The sequence below is a fragment of the Nicotiana sylvestris genome, chromosome 12 (assembly GCF_000393655.2).
Source record: "Nicotiana sylvestris chromosome 12, ASM39365v2, whole genome shotgun sequence".
Lineage (NCBI taxonomy): Eukaryota > Viridiplantae > Streptophyta > Magnoliopsida > Solanales > Solanaceae > Nicotiana > Nicotiana sylvestris.
In genome coordinates this window covers 50,799,966-50,819,843 of record NC_091068.1, presented here as the reverse complement: position 1 = coordinate 50,819,843, position 19,878 = coordinate 50,799,966, and the positions used below count along the sequence as shown (strand labels likewise).

The 19,878-nt window shown below is 38.2% G+C and overlaps 1 protein-coding gene across 1 annotated transcript in view; it reads left to right on the top strand.

The window, feature by feature from the left end:
- Window positions 1–19,641, top strand: part of LOC104241431 (ferredoxin-dependent glutamate synthase, chloroplastic) — a 49,073-nt gene extending 29,432 nt beyond the window's left edge. Inside the window, exons 21-33 of the mRNA XM_009796367.2 lie at window positions 61–300; window positions 420–518; window positions 7,231–7,326; window positions 7,453–7,650; window positions 7,740–7,814; window positions 8,698–8,826; window positions 8,945–9,043; window positions 15,297–15,439; window positions 15,524–15,617; window positions 15,850–16,088; window positions 16,175–16,253; window positions 17,086–17,169; window positions 19,037–19,641. Of these exons, the coding sequence (XP_009794669.1) occupies window positions 61–300; window positions 420–518; window positions 7,231–7,326; window positions 7,453–7,650; window positions 7,740–7,814; window positions 8,698–8,826; window positions 8,945–9,043; window positions 15,297–15,439; window positions 15,524–15,617; window positions 15,850–16,088; window positions 16,175–16,253; window positions 17,086–17,169; window positions 19,037–19,213 (1,752 nt within the window). The 3' untranslated portion in view covers window positions 19,214–19,641. The remainder of the gene's footprint in view (window positions 1–60; window positions 301–419; window positions 519–7,230; window positions 7,327–7,452; window positions 7,651–7,739; window positions 7,815–8,697; window positions 8,827–8,944; window positions 9,044–15,296; window positions 15,440–15,523; window positions 15,618–15,849; window positions 16,089–16,174; window positions 16,254–17,085; window positions 17,170–19,036) is intronic.
- Window positions 19,642–19,878: the final 237 nt, after the last annotated feature.

Genomic DNA, 19,878 nt, shown 5'->3' with positions numbered 1-19,878 from the left:
GTAGGTTGTTTTCCTGAGGACTAGTTGGGAACCCACTTGACTTCCTTACTACTTTTTCAGGTTGCTTCAGGACGCTTTGGTGTCACTCCTACATTTTTAGCCAATGCTGACCAGTTAGAAATCAAAATTGCTCAAGGTGCAAAGCCAGGTGAAGGTGGCCAATTGCCTGGTAAAAAAGTTAGCGCTTACATTGCGAGATTAAGGAATTCAAAACCTGGAGTTCCTCTTATATCTCCACCACCACACCATGATATTTATTCTATTGAGGATCTTGCTCAATTGATTTATGACCTTCATCAGGTGAAAGACGTGCTTATTTGTTCCTTTTAATTGTGATTTTCATTCATGAGCAGTATCAACCCAAAAGCTAAGGTGTCTGTAAAGCTTATTTGTTGATTTTCATTTTCACTCATGACCAGGTCAACCCAAGAGCAAAGGTATCTGTAAAGCTTGTGGCAGAAGCTGGTATTGGTACTGTGGCTTCTGGGGTGGCAAAGGGAAATGCTGATATTATACAGGTAGTCTTTCATATTTGTGGCTTTTATATGCGTTCTTTGTGCTTTGACCTGATCAGAGATTGAGCTGAAATCAAAAGGAAAGAAGAGAAATTGGCCATGAAATCAAAAGGGGAGAGGGAGAGAGAGAGAGAGAGAGAGAGAGAGAGAGAGAGAGAGAGAGAGAGAGAGAGAGAGAGAGAGAGAGAGAGATTTTGCAGCTAACTGCTAGCTAGCCTAGTTAGCTGATATTTTGCAGCTGGCTGTTATGGTGAACCACTTGCAATTTTCTTTTTCTTTTTTATGAAGTAATAGTTTATTAATGCGGTGGAAGAATTCCCAGTAGATAAGTGGTACACAAAACTAGACTTATACAAAAACATGCTCTTCTTCAAAGTGTAACCCATGTTTGTACCATAAATCAACTAGCAACAAAAGACAGGTCTTCATCTGCTCATCATCATTTTCACACCTTCAGAGGCTCCCATGTTCCTTTCCCTCCAAAGTTAAAACAACTTGCAATTCTTCTAGGAGTTGAAATCCAAAAGACCATTATTTTTTACTTTTTTCATGATTAAATCCAAAAGATCATTATAATGTTTAGTTGATTGGTCCAAGTGCCCTATCCCATATCAAAGGCATTTCCAATAGAAAAGTGACAGTCTTTTGCAGTCGCTGAATTTTGTTGAGAACTGAATCCAACATGAAGTGAAAAATTGTTGACTTTCAAATGTTGTAGTCAGCATTTTTGATGTGGCCTTGTGTTTGATACATCTCCTTTTTCGGGATGTAACAGTTGGTTGACTCACATCCTTTTTATGTCAAATTGAATTAAGCTGTTTGGCTCTGGCATTGTTGTTAAAATAAGATTTAAATTATCTATTTGTATAGATTGGAGGGAAAGGCGGGAGTCATCTTTTATAATTATAATTGTTACGATATTGTAATCCTAAAGCTAATTTACCTTTAAAGTTATTAGGTCTGAAATGGAAACAAGGAATGATTCCATGTTGGGTTCAAAATTGAATATGAACATCTCCTTGGCAATTGATTTTGCAATTTTGACACATCATGTGGAGATAGTAGATGAAACATGACAAGACATTTTCATATACCATCAATTTGTATCTAAGCTACAGAATTGAATTAATGGTTTCTCCTATGATGGTGAATTAGGTCTGAATAATTGCTTACTACACCAAAGTAAAATCATTTGTATAGTCTTGGCAAGTCATGCCTCACAAGGTCATATTTGTTCTGTATTAAAAAAACGCTCATATTTGCTCTAGTGTTTAACAGTTGCCGGTCTTTTGTGATGTATTTGGTGAAGAGCTTCTCTTGTATGGGAGTGGGAGTGGGATGTTGGGGGGAGGAGAAGTTTATACCTTTGTAACATGTTCATTGGAGCTTCTTGTAGAGAATTTAGATATTTATGCGCAGTTTTTCAGGAGAATGTCATGATAGATGAAGATGTAACACATAGAATTAGAGTAAGATGGCTGAAAAGGTGCTACGGGAGTGTTATGTGATAGGAGAATACCTTCAGTGAAAGGCAAGTTTTATAGAACTGTTATGAGACCATAAATGTTAGATGGAAGATAATATTCGACTTTTAAAGCCTAACATATTCGCAAGATTAGTGTTGTAGAATGATGATGTTAAGAAGGATGGTTGTGTATAAGATTAGACAATATTAGACCCCAAATGTAATGCTCTATAGGTGCGACATTATGATGATTGAAGGTGCTAAAGAGGACGATTTAGATCTAAAATCGTATTGTGAGAAATTATCTCAGAAGATTTACAATCTCATAATTTATGCGGACTTAATTATGAACAGAACACAATGGAAACAAAGTATCCACATAAGCTGTACCAACTAGTTTGTATTAAGGTTCAATGTTATTGGTATATTTATTTTAGGTCTGACTTTTGACAATGAGTCCTTTAGTTTGGTTAGAGATTGAATGCCAGCATAGGGATAAGTGTGAGATTTGTGAGTCCCTGTCATTAGAAAATTGAGTAGTGAAACAAACAGGCCCAAAATGGAGCTCTTATCAAATATAGATGATTTATATAGCTTGCTTCAACTAGTTTGGAGTTAAAACATGGTAGTAGTTGCTGTAATCATATTCAGTTATGTAATATTAACACTTGAAGGCATATTTATTGTCCAGAGATATTTTTTTTGTGTGTGGGTGCGTGTGTGGGTGTTTTGGCTCTATGTGATGACTTATCTTGAAATGTCAAAGATGGTTATAGACGTTATTATCTCAACTTAATGTTTTGATTTTCTTTAAATATTCATTATACTTGTCTAAACCGTATTAATCTTCTCATGTCAGTTTTTCTAGATCTCATCAATTTGGTCGCATGGAGTGATGTTTGTCCTCTTAAAATGTCTTGAGTTCTTTTTTTTTTTAAATCTAAAATGTAATTATAATTTTTTTGTTGCATGGGTGTTCATGAAAATCCAGATCCCACATGTTGAAATATACTGAGTTTGTTGTTGTTGTGTTAAAGAAAATGGACCTTGGCTTTAACTCAACCTCAAAAGGTACCTCATTTGGTGAGGATTGTCCAAGACCATATAAGGAGACAATAATCCATTCCCTTAACCAACATGTACAATTAATACCCCAATTCCCCGCAACGCCCAGGATTGAACATTTTTAGCGTGGACAACATAACATCGGAACCCGACATAACTAGGAATTGGGATGGGTTTGGCTCTGCTCCCTTGTTAATAAAATGAATCTTGGGTCTAATTCAACCTAAAAGCTAGCTCATGAAGTGAGGATTGCCCAACTCAAGGCCATATAATGGGTTTGTGAGATAGCACATGAGAAAAATAGATTATTGATATAATGAGCCCTATTTATACAGTATATATCCTACTCTTATTCTATGTGGGACTAGGACATATTCATAGTATTTAATGCACTAGACCGAGCAACCATATTATGTTTCTTGCTCTTCCAAGATACCAAATTACCTCCTACTAAAACACAATATCTAGACATAGAACGTTTATTAGAAGGTGATCCTGCCCAATCAGCATCAGAGTATCCAACAATCTTCTCATGGCCTCGATCCTCAAGCAATAATCCTTTTCATGGAGCTAATTTTATATACCGAAGAATGCAGACAACTGCATCCCAATGACTATCACAGGGAGAATCCATAAACTGACTCACAACACTCACAGTAAAGGAAATGTCAGGTCTAGTCACTGTGAGGTAATTTAATTTACTAATCAACCACCTATATCTTGTAGGATAGCGAAGCGGCTCCCCCTGTCCCGATAGCAGTTTAGAATTTGGATCCATAGGAGTGTTAATAGATCTACAACCTATCATTCATGTCTGCTCAAGAATGTCCAATGCATACTTTCATTGTGAAATCACAATACCTGAGCTAGACTGAGCTACCTCAATACCTAGAAAATACTTTAATTTTCTCAAACCCTTAGTTTGAAAATGCTGAAAGAGATGGTTCTTCATCTTAGTAATACCATCTTGATCATTGCCGGTAATAACGATATCGTCAACATAAACCACCAAATAAATACGGAGATTGAAGTAGAATGCAGATAAAACAAAGAGTGATCAACTTCATTACGGGTCATGCCAAACTCCGGAATAAATGTGCTGAACTTACCAACCTAGGCTCAAGGAGACTGCTTTAGACCATAGAGGGACCGGCGCAACCGACATAAAAGGCCACTAGACTCCCCTTGAGCACAAAACCAGGTGGTTGCTCCATATAAACCTTATCCTCAAGGTCACCGTGAAGAAAAACATTCTTAATGTCCAACTGATAAAGAGGCCAATAGTAAATAACAACCATGGATAGAAAAAGACACATTGATGCTATTTTAGCCACGAGACTGAAAGTATCACTGTAATGAAGCCCAAATATCTGAGTATACACTTCGGAAACAAGGCGAGCCTTAAGTCGATCAACCTGGCCATCTGGACCAACTTTGACTGCATATATCCAACGACAACCAACAGTAGATTTACCTCAAGGAAGAGGAACAAACTCCCAAGTACTAGTCGTATGTAAAACAGACATCTTGTCAATCATAGCCTGTCGCCATCCTGGATGAGACAGTCCTTCACCCGTAGACTTGGGGATGGAAATAAAGGACAAAGATGATACAAACGCATAATGGGGTGAAGACGATGATGACTTAAATCGACATAATGGGGATTAGGATTAAGTGTGGACCGTATACCTTTTTGAAGTGCAACCGGTGGACTAGGAGGAGACAAGTCCATCGTAAGAGCAGAGTTAGGTGCATGACGTGAATCAGTTGGGCCAGATGCTGGGTATGGACAATGATGATAAGTCAGGAGTGGTGGAGCTGTAGAAAGTTGAACTGGACTAGGTGATAGAACTGGAGCTATAGGTGGTGGAGCTGAAACTAGAGCTGTAGGTGGTGGAGTTGAGTTGTGGAGGAAGATGAATTTGAGATAGTGACTGAATCTCCAAAAGATGAAACTGGTAGCACCTCAGAAATATCTAAGTGATCACCCGGACCTATGAAGTATGACTGGGTTTCAAATAAGGTAACATTAGCAGACATAAGGTACTGCTGGAGGTCAGGTGAAAAGCATCGATATCCCTTTTGCGTTCTCAAGTAACCAAAAACTATGCACTTAAAGATTATAAGGAGCTAACTTATCTTTTCCTGGAGTAAGGTTATGAAAAAAAAACACGTGCTCCCAAAGAAACGGGGCGGAAAAGAGAACAAAGGTGAGTAGGGAAACAAGACAGAGAATGGAACTTGATTCTTGATAGCTGAGGATGACATACGATTAATAAGATAATAAGATGTGAGAACTGCATCCCCCCAAAACGCAATGGAAGATGAGATTGTATGAGTAGGGTACGAGCAGTTTCAATGAGATGTCTATTCTTTCTTTTAGCTACCCCATTTTATTGAGATGTGTACGGACAAGATGTTTGATGAATAATTTCGTGAGAGTTCATAAAATGCTGAAATGGGGAAGACAAATACTCTAGGACATTATCACTACAAAACGTGCGGATAGAAACCCCAAATTGATTTTGAATTTCAGCGTGGAAGGTTTGAAAATAAATACAACTCAGATCAATTTTTCATCAAAAATATCCAAGTGCACCGGGAATAATCATCAATGAAACTGAAAAAGTAACGGAATCCCAAGGTAGAACTGACCCGACTAGGACCCTATATATCTGAATAGACTAAAGTAAACGGTGACTCTGCTCGATTATCAGGACGTCGAGGGAAATGGGAACGAGTATGCGTATCGAGCTGACATGACTCATACTCTAGAGTGGACAAATGAGATAAGCCAGATACCATTTTTTAAAGTTTTGACAAACTGGGATGTCCAACTGTTTGTGTAACAAATCTGGTGAATTAGTAACAAGACAAGTTGTTGAAGGAAACAAGATGTGAGTCCATGTGATTTAGTAAGGATAAGGTAATAAAGTCCATTTGATTCACGACCGGTACCAAATACAGAGCATTTAAGTTATTTGGCTAAGCGACTAACTGCTATAAGATTAAAAGGACTACACAGAACATAAGGAACTGAATCTAAGGTAAAGAAGGAAGTGGACTTGCTTGACCAATTCCAGTTGCCCTGGTTTGAGACCCGGTGGCCATTGTGATTGTTGGAAGAGATTAAGAATATGAAATAGTAGTGAAAAGAGATTGTTACCAGAAATCTGATCAGATGCACCTAAATCAATGACCCAAGAGCTAGAGGATGAATATTGGGAGACATAAGTCACGCGTCACGCTATTACGTGTTTGAACCGCGGAAGCTATCTCTGAAGATGTCTATTTACATGCTTTTTACTGAAGAAACTCAATATAATCTAGTAGAGAAACCATCCAACTATTCATAGTATTGGATCCCACTTCGCGACACCCAATTTCTCAAATGCTTGACTAAAAATTGTATGGTTAACCTTGAAATGCCAAATCAGAACAAGTTAAGCTGGAGATTTTGTTTTCTTAGTTTGATAGAGTTGGTAATCAAGTTTTCACTTGAAATAGTGGAAATCTGAAGAAATATATGAGAAAACTGTTCACAACAGGGGAAAAAAAACTCTGTTCATGTGGGAAATCACTGCTCATGTTGGAAAACATAGTAGCTTGCCGAAAAATTCCAAAGTTGTCGGAATCTGTAGTGGAAGAGGTCTCACGCGCCCAACGCGTACACAGATCTCGCCGGAAAATTTCTTGTCTGTCCGGCACGTGAGGGCGCATGGTAGAATTTTTTCGGTGGGGTTTTATGGGTTATGGTCGGGGGACTACGGCGTGCCTTGTGGTGGTGTTGGTTTGTACAATGATAAATAGTGACTTTGACGTAAACAATCACTTAGGTCACAGGAAAATTACACGGTGATTGAGTTCTTTCTTTCTCGGATGTCACTGGAATGACACACAACGATTTTTTCTCACCGATGCTCTGATACCATGTGATAAAGCACGGGAGAAAGATATGTTATTGATATTCTATTCAATTATAATGTGATGAGCCCTATTTATACAATACATATCCTACTTGCTGTTTTATGGGGGACTAGGACTAATTCATATTATTTACATAACTATCTAACAGGGTCCCTCATCCAATGCGGACTCTTAAACACATGGAAAGCTTGTGCTAGATTTTACTTGGAAAATTAGACATAGTAAATCAAGTCTTTTGAGCGGTTGTATCATTTGCAGATATCAGGTCATGATGGGGGAACTGGAGCAAGCCCAGTAAGTTCAATTAAGCATGCTGGCGGTCCCTGGGAGCTTGGACTTACAGAGACGCACCAGGTTATTTACTGCAGAATTGAGCCATTTCCAGTGTCTATCTAATAGTTCTTCTCATTACTAACTTGCCTTTTATACTTCAATTATTTCTAATTCTATTTATGTTTTTTATTGAACGGATCTGTGCAGACACTCATAGAAAATGGGTTAAGAGAAAGGGTTGTTCTTAGAGTTGATGGTGGATTTAAAAGTGGATTTGATGTCATGATGGCTGCAGCAATGGGTGCAGACGAGTATGGATTTGGTTCAGTAGCAATGATAGCCACGGGCTGTGTGATGGCCCGCATATGCCATACAAATAATTGTCCAGTTGGTGTTGCCAGTCAGGTAGCCTATTGTCTCGTTTTCGATCATCTTTATCATGCTTATTGATAATTGATGAATTTCTGTATAATTTTGTTTCTCAAAACTTTCAGAGAGAGGAATTACGAGCTCGGTTTCCAGGGGTTCCAGGAGACCTTGTTAACTACTTTTTGTATGTTGCCGAAGAGGTAACCTTATGCTCACATGTATAATGTGGTTGAAGAAATTCTATTTTCTGTTTGATCTTTTGTATTTTTTGGAAAAGAATAGTTTGTTTATTTCCTTTTTTGCTTCCTGAGTAAATTTTTTCTGCAAAAGGTTATGGTTACCTTGATCATTTTACTATAGGTCTTTTGGGCGTAAGCTTCTACTCATGGGTGATGAATTGAATTTTGACGTAAGTATAGTGCAAAGGGATTCTGATGTTGTCGCTTGTGGGATAAAGAGATATCATCTCTTTACATACTTTGCAAATAGTATTTAGTTTAAGTTGGTCTACAAAATTTAGCTTGTGAATTTTTGAATTGAAATTGCTTGAGATTCAGAACCTTCCATTTGTGGAAAAGTACTTTGTGAACATTTGGTTCTAGATCGCTTGAAATTCTGTAGGAATTTTTTAGCCATAGGGAGTGCTAGCTTGGAACTTAGAGGGGAACAGTACGTCTAATTTTTATCTGATGTAACTGTCACTGGGTTGCTGGCGTTTAGTCCTCTTCTCCTATATGTGTGTTGGATAACTTGGGGAAGAAACAATAGAATGGACAGTAAAGGGTTAATTATATGTTGAAATGGTTCTTTTTCTTTTTATCAAATACATGGTTCAACCATAAATCAAGTTAGCCCAGCTACCAATACATATGTGTATTTTCTCTTTACACCAAAATTATAAATGAAAATACATTACTTTTGCTATTTTAGAATACACCCTTTATTTGATGATTTTAGAAATTAGAACCATCTATTTATCTGTCATGGGCATTTTCATTTGCTGCAAAATTTTAGTTTGAGCTCATCAGCCAGGCCCGCCTTTATTTGTATTTGCTAATTTCTTTTTCTACTATCATTGGCCAGGTAAGGGGCATGTTGGCTCAACTAGGTTACGAGAAACTGGATGACATAATTGGACGCACAGATATACTTAGACCCCGAGATATATCATTAATGAAAACTCGACATCTTGATCTTAGTTACATCCTCTCTGTAAGTATTTGAAAGATGGTTGATCTATCAATCAATTGATAAGTTAGTTATAGTTCATATATTACTTTCTTCCTTTTTTATTTGGCGAAAAGAATAAGTCATTGCATTATGCTTGTAGAATGTTGGGTTGCCTGAGTGGAGCAGCAGTATGATAAGGAACCAGGAAGTTCATAATAATGGTCCTGTTTTGGATGATGTTTTGCTTGCAGACCCAAAGGTAAGTGTGAGAAGTATAGCACGGAAAAGTTTTATTAATTATGTCTAAAGTGTGGTACAATGCCCTATTTATATACAGTGATTACATAATAATAGGCATCTACTTCCCGATGTGGGACATTATGCATTACTAATTATTTAATACTCCCTCTCAAGCCAGTGCATATAAATCATATGTGCTGAGCTTGTTATAGATGTAACTAATACGAGAACTAGTAAGAGACTTAGTGAAAATATCTGCAAGCCGATTATTCGACTTAACAAACTTTGTAACAATATCTTCTGAGAGTCTCTTTTCTCTGACAAAGTGATAGTCGATCTCAACGAGTTTAGTCCTCTCATGGAACACCGGATTTGTCGCAATATGAAAAGCAGCTTGATTATCACACACTAGTTCTATACTTCAACTCCTTGAGCAACTGCTTGACCCAAACTAGCTCACACGTTGTCATAGTCATGGCCCGATATTCTGTTTCGGCACTAGATCGCGCAATTACATTCTGTTTCTTGCTCTTCCAAGAGACCAAATTACCTCCTACTAGAAGTTTAGCATTCGGATCCATAGGAGTGTTAGGTTTGCAACCCATCATTCATGTCTTCTCAAGAATGTCTAAGGCATACTTCCGCTGTGAAATAACAATACCTGAGCTAGACTGAGTGACCTCAATACCTAGAAAATACTTCAATCTACCCAGATCCTCAGTCTGAAAGTGCTGAAAGAGCTGCTCTTCAGATTAGTAATATCATCCTTATAATTGCCAGTAATAACAATATCAACATAAACCACACGATAGATACATATATTAGGAGTAGAATGCCGATAAAACATAGAATGATCAGCTTCACTACGAGTCATGCCGAACTCCTCAATAATTGTGCTGAACTTACCAAACCAAGCTCAAGGAGACTATTTCATATCGTAGAGTGACCTGCGCAATCAACATACAAGACCACTAGACTCCTCTTGAGCAACAAAACCAGGTGGTTGCTCCATATAAACTTCTTCCTCAAGATCAATGTGTAGAAAACCATTCTAAATGTCTAACTGGTAAAGAGGCCAATGACGAACATCAGTCATGGACAAAAAGAGGCGAACAGATGCTACTTTAGCCACGGGAGAGAAAGTGTCACTAAAATCAAGCCCAAATATCTGAGTGTATCCTTTTGCAACGAGACGAGCATTTAGCCGATCAACCTGGGGGCCGGCTTTGACTGCATAAACCTAACGACAACCAACAGTAGCCTCACCTAAAGAAAGAGGAACAAGCTCCCAAGTGCCACTTGCATGTAAGCAGACATTTCATCAACCATAGCCTATCGCCATCCTGGATGAGGTAGTGCCTTACCTATAGACTTATGGATGGAAACAATGGACAAAGATGATATAAAAGTATAATGAGGTGATACCAGGCGATGGTAACTTAAACCGATATAATGAGGATTAGGATTAAGTGTGATCGTCCACCTTTTCGGAGTGCAATTGGTGGACTAGGAAGAGACAAGTCCGCAGTAAGTGCAGAATCTGATGCAAGACGTGAATCATCTAGGCCTGATGCTAGACATGGACGACGATGATAAGTCGAGAGTGGTGGCCTTGTGGCTGGGGATGTAGGAGGATCAACTGTAGACTCCTTAAAAGTCTGTTTAGGTAGTAGTGGTTGTGTTGGTGCTGTGGATTCCTCACAAGTAGGTATATGTAAGACCTCAGATATATTAAGATGATCAGAAGAAGTAAAGTAAGGTTGAGACTCAAAAAATGTGACATCGACTGACATAAGATACCTACAAATGTCAGGTGAGTAGCAACGATACCTCTTTTGAACCCGAGAATAACCAAGGAAGACACACTTAAGAGCACGAGGAGCTAACTTATCTTTTCCAGAAAATAAGTTGTGAACAAAATATGTACTCCCAAAGACACGAGGAGAAAAATAGTATAGGGTGACTTAGGGAACAATATTGAATGTGGAATCTGATTTTGGATAGCAGATGAAGGCATTCGATTAATCAAGTAACAAGCTGTAAGAACTACATTGCCCCAGAAAGCGCAGCGGAACATTGGACTGAATGAGCAATTTCAATGAGATGCCTATTCTTTCTCTCTGCTACCTCATTCTGCTGAGGGGTATACGGACAAGATGTTAGATGGATAATTCCTTGAGAGGTCATAAACTGTTGAAACTGAGAGGATAAGTATTCTAAAGCATTATCACTACGAAAAGTGTGAATAGAAACACCAAATTAATTTTTAGTTTTAGTATAAAAATTCTGGAAGATAGAAAACAACTCAGAACAATCTTTCATTAGGAAAATCTAAGTATATATTGACTAATCATCAATGAAACTAACAAAATAACGAAATCCTAAGGTTGAACTAACTCTACTAGGACCCCATATATCAGAATGAACTATAAAAAAATATATTCTGAACGACTCTCAGCACGATGCAAAAAGGTGGCTCGGGTATGTTTCCCTAAGTTGACACGACTCACAATCTAATGTAGACAAACTAGGCACCATCTTCTGAAGCTTGGATAAACTAGGATGTCCTAAGCGTCTGTGAATTAGGTTTGGAGGGTCTGTAACTGGACATGCTGTGGAGGGATTGAGTGATTTATAGTAAAACCATTGTGATTCACGCCCTGTGCCAATCGTATTCCCCGTACTGCGGTCCTTCATAATAAAAGAATCATCAATAAAATATATACCACAATGGAGGACATGAGTCAAACGACTAATAGATATAAGAGTAAAAGGACAACCAGGACATAAAGAACAAAATCTAGAGTGACATAAGATGAGGGATTAGCTTGTTCCACTCCTTTTGCTTTAGTTTGGAACCCATCAGTAGGAAGAGATTGTGAATCCACAATATTCGACAAAAGTAATTTATTACCAGAGATATGATCAGAAGCTACTGAGTCCACAACCCACGGTCCAAGAGTATTAGACTGAGAAACGCAAGAAAAAGAATTACGAGCAACATGAGTATCACTCTGAGCAACCGAGACTACTTATGGAGATGTTTGCTTACTTGCTCGATACGGAAGTAACTCATTATATTCCCCTTCAGGTAAAGAAAATCCCTGATTACATGTAGTCTCGTTCTGAGCAACATGAGCGTTTCTGGGTAGTCGACTATGTAAATAGTAGCACACTTCAAGTGTGTGTCCAAGTTTATTACAAGAAGAACACTTGGATCGAGATCTCCCAGAAAGACCTCTTCCTCGTCGATTCTCCATAGCTTGAGATGTCCAATTTTCCATTATCTGAGATGCGAGAATAGAGGAATCAACAGTTGGTGGTGAGACCATTGTGTGACTGGGTGGAGTAGCAAGTGAAGCAATCGAGAGAATAGTTCATCAACTGTAGGGACCGACGGACTAGCCAAAATTGGTCTCTCACCGAGTCAAGGTCATTAGGCAGTCCAGCAAGTGTAAGAACTAGAAACATCTTCTGTCGTTGCTTTTGTTGTTTTTCAACACTAGTAGTGACTGACATCAACTTCTCAAATTCCTCCACAACTGCCTGCACTTGTCCTAAGTAGGTAGACATATCCAATTCATGTTTCTTTAAGTTTGTTATCCGAGATACACATCATAAAAACGAGATATGTCATTAGTGTATAAAGTACGAGCCTCTCCCAAACTGAATAACATGTCTGGAATGGACGAAACAAAGGTATTATCTTGGAATCGATCGCCACAACAAACTACATAATTGAGCATCAACTTTCTCCCAAGAGTGCTTTAGCTTTTTCATCTCCATCACTAGTATCCTTGGTTAGGTGATCTTGAATACCTTGACCCTTGCACTACAACTCAACAGAAGAAGTCCAGGCTAAGTAGTTTGAACATCCCATTAAGGGTTTCAAAGTAATCATCAAACTTGAATTTCCAGAACCCGTGCTTTTAGAACCAACAACCACAACAACAACATACCCAATATTATCCCACACAGTGAGGCCTGGGGAGGGTAGTGTGTTCGCAGACCTTACCCCTACCTTGTGAGGATAGAGAGTATGTTTCCAATAAACCCTCGGCTCAGTAAAGCATAAGTACCACAATAATGGAAATATAGACAAGAAGGGTTTTAGAACCAAAAAACATCAAACCCCAAAGACATTGTTGGACCAAATAGCACAGACAATCAAGAACAATAAAAAGCTCACATAAATAGTGAAGAAAAAAACACTATCTCTTGTTGGAAACTGAACAATTGCTGGAATCTGCAAATAGTCGCCGGAAAATACAAAAAAATTGTCGGAATTTGGTGTAACTTGGACTGATAGGCTCGGAATCACCTTGCGAGCCAGCTGTCCAAAAGGACTTTCGTCAAAAACAGGCCGTAAAAGTGTTCACGCGCCAACGCGTGTGACAGACATGTTGCCGGCGCAGGAGGTTCTGGCCGCGCGTGACTGGTCTTCTGTCGGGATGGTTTCTAGGGCTTTGGTCATCGGAGCTTTCTGAGTATGTTGGTGGTGTTGGTTTTAGCACAATACTCACCAAAAAGGAGGTGACAATCAGATATGGAAAAAGTCACCGGAAGTTGATGCAGAACAACTGTCCGACCTTTCCGGAGTTTCTCACGGGTGCTCTGATACCATGTGAGAAGTATAGCCGGGAAAAGTTTTATTATTTATGTCTGAAGTGTTGTAGAATGCATTATTTATATATAGTGATTACATAATAATAAGTATCTACTTCCCGATACATTACTAACTCTTTAACAGTAAGGTCACTAAATTTTTTTTTAGCCACAAATCAAAATGTCCAATAAATCATGTTAAGAGAATGAAGCTTGAGCCAAACTCAATCCTAAAAGCTATCTCATGAGGTGGGGATTCTCCAAAGACATAGGGAGATAACAACCATACCCTTGGGATTCTTAACACACCCGCACTTTGGATCTTGGACAACATACTATAGGGCCCGACATAGGTAGGATGGATCTGCCACCGATACCATGTAATGTAAATGAACGTTAGGCCTAACTCGACCCCAAAAGTTAGCTCATGAAGTGAGGATTCTCCCAAATCATATAAGGAGACAACATCCCACACCCTCAGGCGATGTGACACTCTAATAAATAAAAATAAGGACAGTTTATTAGGCACAAAGTGGGTATAACTCATGATAATTTGTTCTTGTCCATGAATATTTTACTCGTGGTCCATTCAGAGAAATTTATCTTCGATGGAAAGCGGTCCAAATGAATAACAAAAATTAAAGTGGGCTAGTCCTTCCCACAGAAAGAGCAGCGTCTCCCATTTGCCTTGTTTCAGAGAAATGTTTTGCAGAGTAGAGTTTAAAAGCTTCTATTTTGGATTTTTTAGATAAATCAACCGAGAAATGTAATTACAATTGATTTGGGACAACAAATATATCCAATGTTGTAAAAGGTGTTTTTGGGGTGAGTGCCGGGGCGAGCCCTTGGGAGGGGCGTAGTAAAAATGTGCTTGGGCAATCTGGAAAGGCAAAAGTATCGTGATGTTTTGGGTGTATACTTAGGCATTTGGTGAGTTTTTTGTTCGGGGCATATGCACAGAAAACCTCTTCAAATTAGAATTAGAATTGCTAAACAAGTCCTTAATTTAATACCAAAAGAAAAAGAAATCATCTTGTTATTAATTCTAAAAAGAAAAAATTGTGAAAAATTAAAAGATTTTTCGTTCTTAGCCCTAATTTTTATTCTTTTTCTTCATGTTCTACTGATAAAGGGAAAAATGATCAATTTTCAAACTATAAAGCAAAAACACATCATCCTTCATCACTTGCTCTGGTTCAAATCGCTCAAGCTCTTTTTTTCTTTCAAGTTAGTTTATAAATTTTTGTTCAATTTATTTCAAAGTCTGATAGATTTTTTTAGATGCAACAATTTTGGTTAGTTTTTTAGTCGGTTGCTGATTCTGATTAGTGTTTTAAGATGAAGCAGTTCTATATACATTCCATTATTTTATAATTTCTTTGAAATTTTTATAATGTCTATGTAATTTTATCTTTTTCTAATATTTTATTTTAATTTTATTAATTTATAAAATATTTAGAATTAAAGATCCATGGGGCTTACGCTCGACTTACACCTTGCCCGTATTAGGTGAAACGCCTCGCCTTGCGTCCCTGCCTTTCACAACACGAAATATATCTCATAATATTTTGTTTGTGACACAATAATTGAAATGAAAAATCCATCGAGAAATTTCCATATTCTGGAAGAAATTATAAGGGACCAACGGACAAACTTTTAATATGCAGATATTTGACGCTATTGAAAATGAGAAGGTGGTCAACAAGACTGTTGAAATATACAATATTGACCGTGCTGTATGTGGTCGTATTGCGGGTGCTGTGGCTAAGAAATATGGTGATACTGGTTTTGCTGGGCAGCTGAACATAACGTAAGATTATCTTTTACGTATTTGCGATTATAATAATTAGAGTCATATATCAGTATGAACAAGTATGTTTTTCTCGCGATGCAGATTTACTGGGAGTGCTGGCCAATCATTTGCTTGTTTTCTGACACCTGGAATGAACATCAGACTTATTGGAGAAGCTAACGACTATGTAGGAAAGGTTTGTTGAACAAATAAGATATGCCCCATGTGGATTTGAAACTCTCTCTGTTATGGTTTTTCCTAAAAGGCCATTGGTAATTGGTGGAGTGTTATTCTGGTAACACATGCCACATGTGGTTTCTACGATATGCGAAGTAATATGCTGAGCTGTTTAGTAAGCTCGTTATCTGAATTTTAAGAATACAATATTCCATCCATACTAACAAAAGTTACTGGTTCAAATTTCAAAGGGCATGGCTGGAGGAGAATTGGTTGTAACTCCTGTTGAAAATACTGGATTTTGTCCAGAGGATGCCACCATAGTAGGGAACACCTGCTTATATGGAGCGACAGGTGGTCAAGTATTTGTCAGAGGTAAAGCAGGGGAGCGTTTTGCTGTGAGGAATTCTCTTGCTCAAGCTGTTGTAGAAGGCACTGGGGACCACTGTTGTGAGTACATGACAGGAGGGTGTGTTGTGGTGCTTGGAAAGTAAGTATTGTCTGTTGTTCACGTTCCACTCATACAGTGTAGGATTCCTAACATGGATTTGAGCTATGTTTTCTTGCTTACAACAGGGTTGGTAGAAATGTAGCTGCTGGTATGACTGGGGGTTTGGCATACATTCTTGATGAGGATGATACCCTTATATCTAAGGTTTGATTTCAATCAACTTTGTGAATGTTTGTACAATCTGTTCATGATATTGATGTCTTCAAGTGCCTCTCAATTTGCTTTTGTACAAAGTTTATGAATTATCTGGATCTTACATAGATTATTTTACATTCTAAAAATTAATCATATTAAATTGCAAAATTTCCTTGAAATTCATGCAAAAGAGAAAACCAAGACTAATACTAAATTTATGATCTCATTAATGTACATAGAAAATTAATGGAAATTTGTAGTGTTCTTTTTCATTTATAATGGTGGTATCCATCACAGGCACAACTTGCCATAACTCGCCTATTTCATCGGGTATTCGGTTATCTATTATCTTCCACTAGCACATGTATCGGGTAACTCTGCACATTAATATTTAGACAGATGGGGAAAAGATCACCTAGCGTGTTTTGACTTCGTTGGCATTTGTAGGTTGGTCTCTCATGGTTCTCATTCCACTTCATTGATCACTAGAATTCTTTTAGGAAATCACTCTCTGGACTTGCTCCATAAATTAGAAGTCTGCTACAGAATAGTTGTTGTTGTCAGTTATCATAGCTCAGTAAGCAGATAATTCTTGCCCAGTAGTGTAAGATTTGAAAAGAGTAACTAATTTTCTTAGCAGACCATGTGGTGAAGTTGGATCATAAGTTCATAGTGCTGTAGCTTTTATTCGTTTTTAGGAAGCTTATTTTGACAACTATATCTTCAGGTGTCGTGAGTGATAATTTTCAGCACTACCAAAATGTATTACATATTCGATTTGGTTTCTTGAAGCTGCATTCTTCTCCGTACATTCTCTAACACTCTTTAATATCCATTATAGGTAAACAAGGAGATTGTTAAGATCCAGAGAGTGGTTGCTCCGGTGGGTCAAATGCAGCTAAAGAGCCTAATCGAAGCCCATGTGGTAAGTACACGTATAATTTTCTATGCCCGTGCATGCGTACGCCCGCCCTCATATATACATGCTCGACTAAAGATACAGCTCATTGGGCATAATTACATCTTTTAAGAAGTGCCATTTATGTGCCTATAATTTGATTTGATAGTCTCCTGTCAAGCTTTTTCAAGTATATGGTCATCTATAATTCGAAGTGTTTGTTTTTGTGGGGAAGGGGTTGAGTGGGTGGTTGTCGTACTTCACTTAAATCTTTTTTTGTCCAAAGATATTATCATGGGCTTTTGGCCTTCACCACAAGTATCAATAATACGGTTTTTGATGATGTAAAACTTGACACAAACGGCATCCGTCCTATTCTTCGAAAAATTTAGGGGGGCCAGCCACTTTTTAGACCGCTAATTAATGTTTAGCCACTGTTTGAAATGTAATTGCAAAATAGTCAGTGCTCCATTAAAATAAGATGGAAAGGACTTTTCTGCCCTTTAGTTTCCAACATTAATTCCCTCATTCCTGAACTTGCGTCTATACAAACGAATATTCTCTTAGCAGCATAGATGAATAACGTAGCCGAAGAACAACGTGCTAAAACAAGTTATATCCCTAACAGATCGTTGTTTAGAATTATACTTTCTGATCTTATAAGTTGTCGTCTTACTTTCTAAATATTTTTCACGAGCTCCATGATTCTATCCTTGAGTTCTCAACTGCAGAACTTAAAGCTCCATGACTTTATTCTTGAGTTCTCAATTGTAGAACGACGAACTCCATGACTCTATCCTCGAGTTCCTAATTGTAGACCCACGAGCTCCATGACTCTATCCTTGAGTTCTCAATTGTAGAAGCACGAACTCCATGACTCTATCCTTGAGTTCTCAATTGTAGAACCACAAACTCCATGACTCTATCCTTGGGTTCTCAATTGTAGAACCACGGACTCCATGACTCCATCCGTGAGTTTCCAATTGTAGAGCCATGAACTCCATGACAGCTCCCGAGTTCTCAATTGTAAACCCACGGACTCCATGACTCTATTTCTGAGTTCTCAATTGTAGAACCACAAAGTCCATGATTCTATCCTTGATTTCTCAATTGTAGAACCACAAAGCCCGTGACTCTCTCTGAGTCCCCAATTGTAGAAAACTCCACGACTCTCTCCTTGAGTTCCTAATTAGTAGTGCATTTTTGGAGGATCCGACACGGGTGCAGCAGCATTTTGAAGAGTCCGTGCAACATAGCCACGAACTCCATGACTCTATTATTGAGTTTCCAATTTTAGAACCACGAACTCCATGATTATATCATTGACTTTCCAATTATAGAACCACGAACTCCATTACTCTATGTATGATGCTTCTTCTCTAGCTTGGTAAAGAGAAAGCTGAATACACTAACACTCCAAAACCATCTACAAGTTAATTGACGAAACTCTGGATGGTGCTCCTGTGTAGATCTTAAAAGTTTGAGGATTTTGCTTTCCTAGTTCCAGAAGCATAGGCTGCAATACACGATCCAACTTGCACGTTGAGACAATGATAATAACAACTGACCAAAGAGGATTTCAGAGAGCACTACTTGCTTTTAAAATCTGTGGGTTAGCTTGAACCAAAGAACGTAAAACTTGAAGCTGTTCAATTTGTTTCTCTTTCCTGCAACTAATGCAAAGAAGAAGCGTACAGAAAGATGGGGAAAAGATGAAGTGTAGGTTTAGTTTTTGTCCAACTAATTATACAATGGCTAAATATTGATTAGTTTTAGGATGGTGGCTAATTTCTAGTTTCCCTTTTTCCCCTATTTTTCTTCTCTGCTTCTTTGGGCTGTTTGCCGAGTGGTCGAAGTAGTCTTTTTCTTATAGATTTATATTCATTATACCTAGGAAAAAACGGGCAGCACGAAAGGCTCAACTATTCTCAAGGAGTGGGACAAATATTTGCTACTGTTTTGGCAATTGGTTCCACCCAGTGAAGAAGACACTCCGGAGGCCAGTGCTGAATACGAGCAAGCTGCTGCTGGGCAGGTCACTTTGCAGTCTGCAGAGATACCATTGAAGTAAATCTCACACGAGCACAGCCATGACCATGGTTCTAAGCAGGAGACAGTTTGTACAGGAAAGAATGATAGTCTCCACGGAAGGACGGTGAAGTCTGAGAGATCAAAACTCTTAAAGGTGCAAGCAACTACCTTTGTTGAACAAAGGGCTGATCTTTGTGATGCTTCAGCAGCTGTACAGTGATGCCGTAGAAACTCTAAATTCTTGATAAATTATGGCATAATATTGCCGTTGCTACTATTTGCTTAGCCGAAGAACTTGGAAATTCAGGTACAATGTTTTAGACCTGTTACTAGTTCTTGCCCCTCATTTTTTTCTTTGAGGCGGTTTTCATGCTCGTGCTTAATAAGTTGTAACTTGTATCATGACATTGACAATTTCATGAATGTGTAAATTAAAGTCATCCAAGCAAAGATTTGTTTGTTGGCGCACCGATAAGTAGCAATGCCAAATGTTTCCTTTTCTTTAATCTTGAATAATTCAAATACCACAAGGAAATGATATTTCAGCGTGACGATGAGCTATCTTATACATATTTATGAAAAAAGGATAAACTATCTTAATGATAGACAACTAGAAAAATCACGTTTTGAAAATGGTCCTGGATGGTTAGTTTTTGAACAACTTTTCAATATTTAGCTGCCATTTGAAATGTATTCGAGAAATAG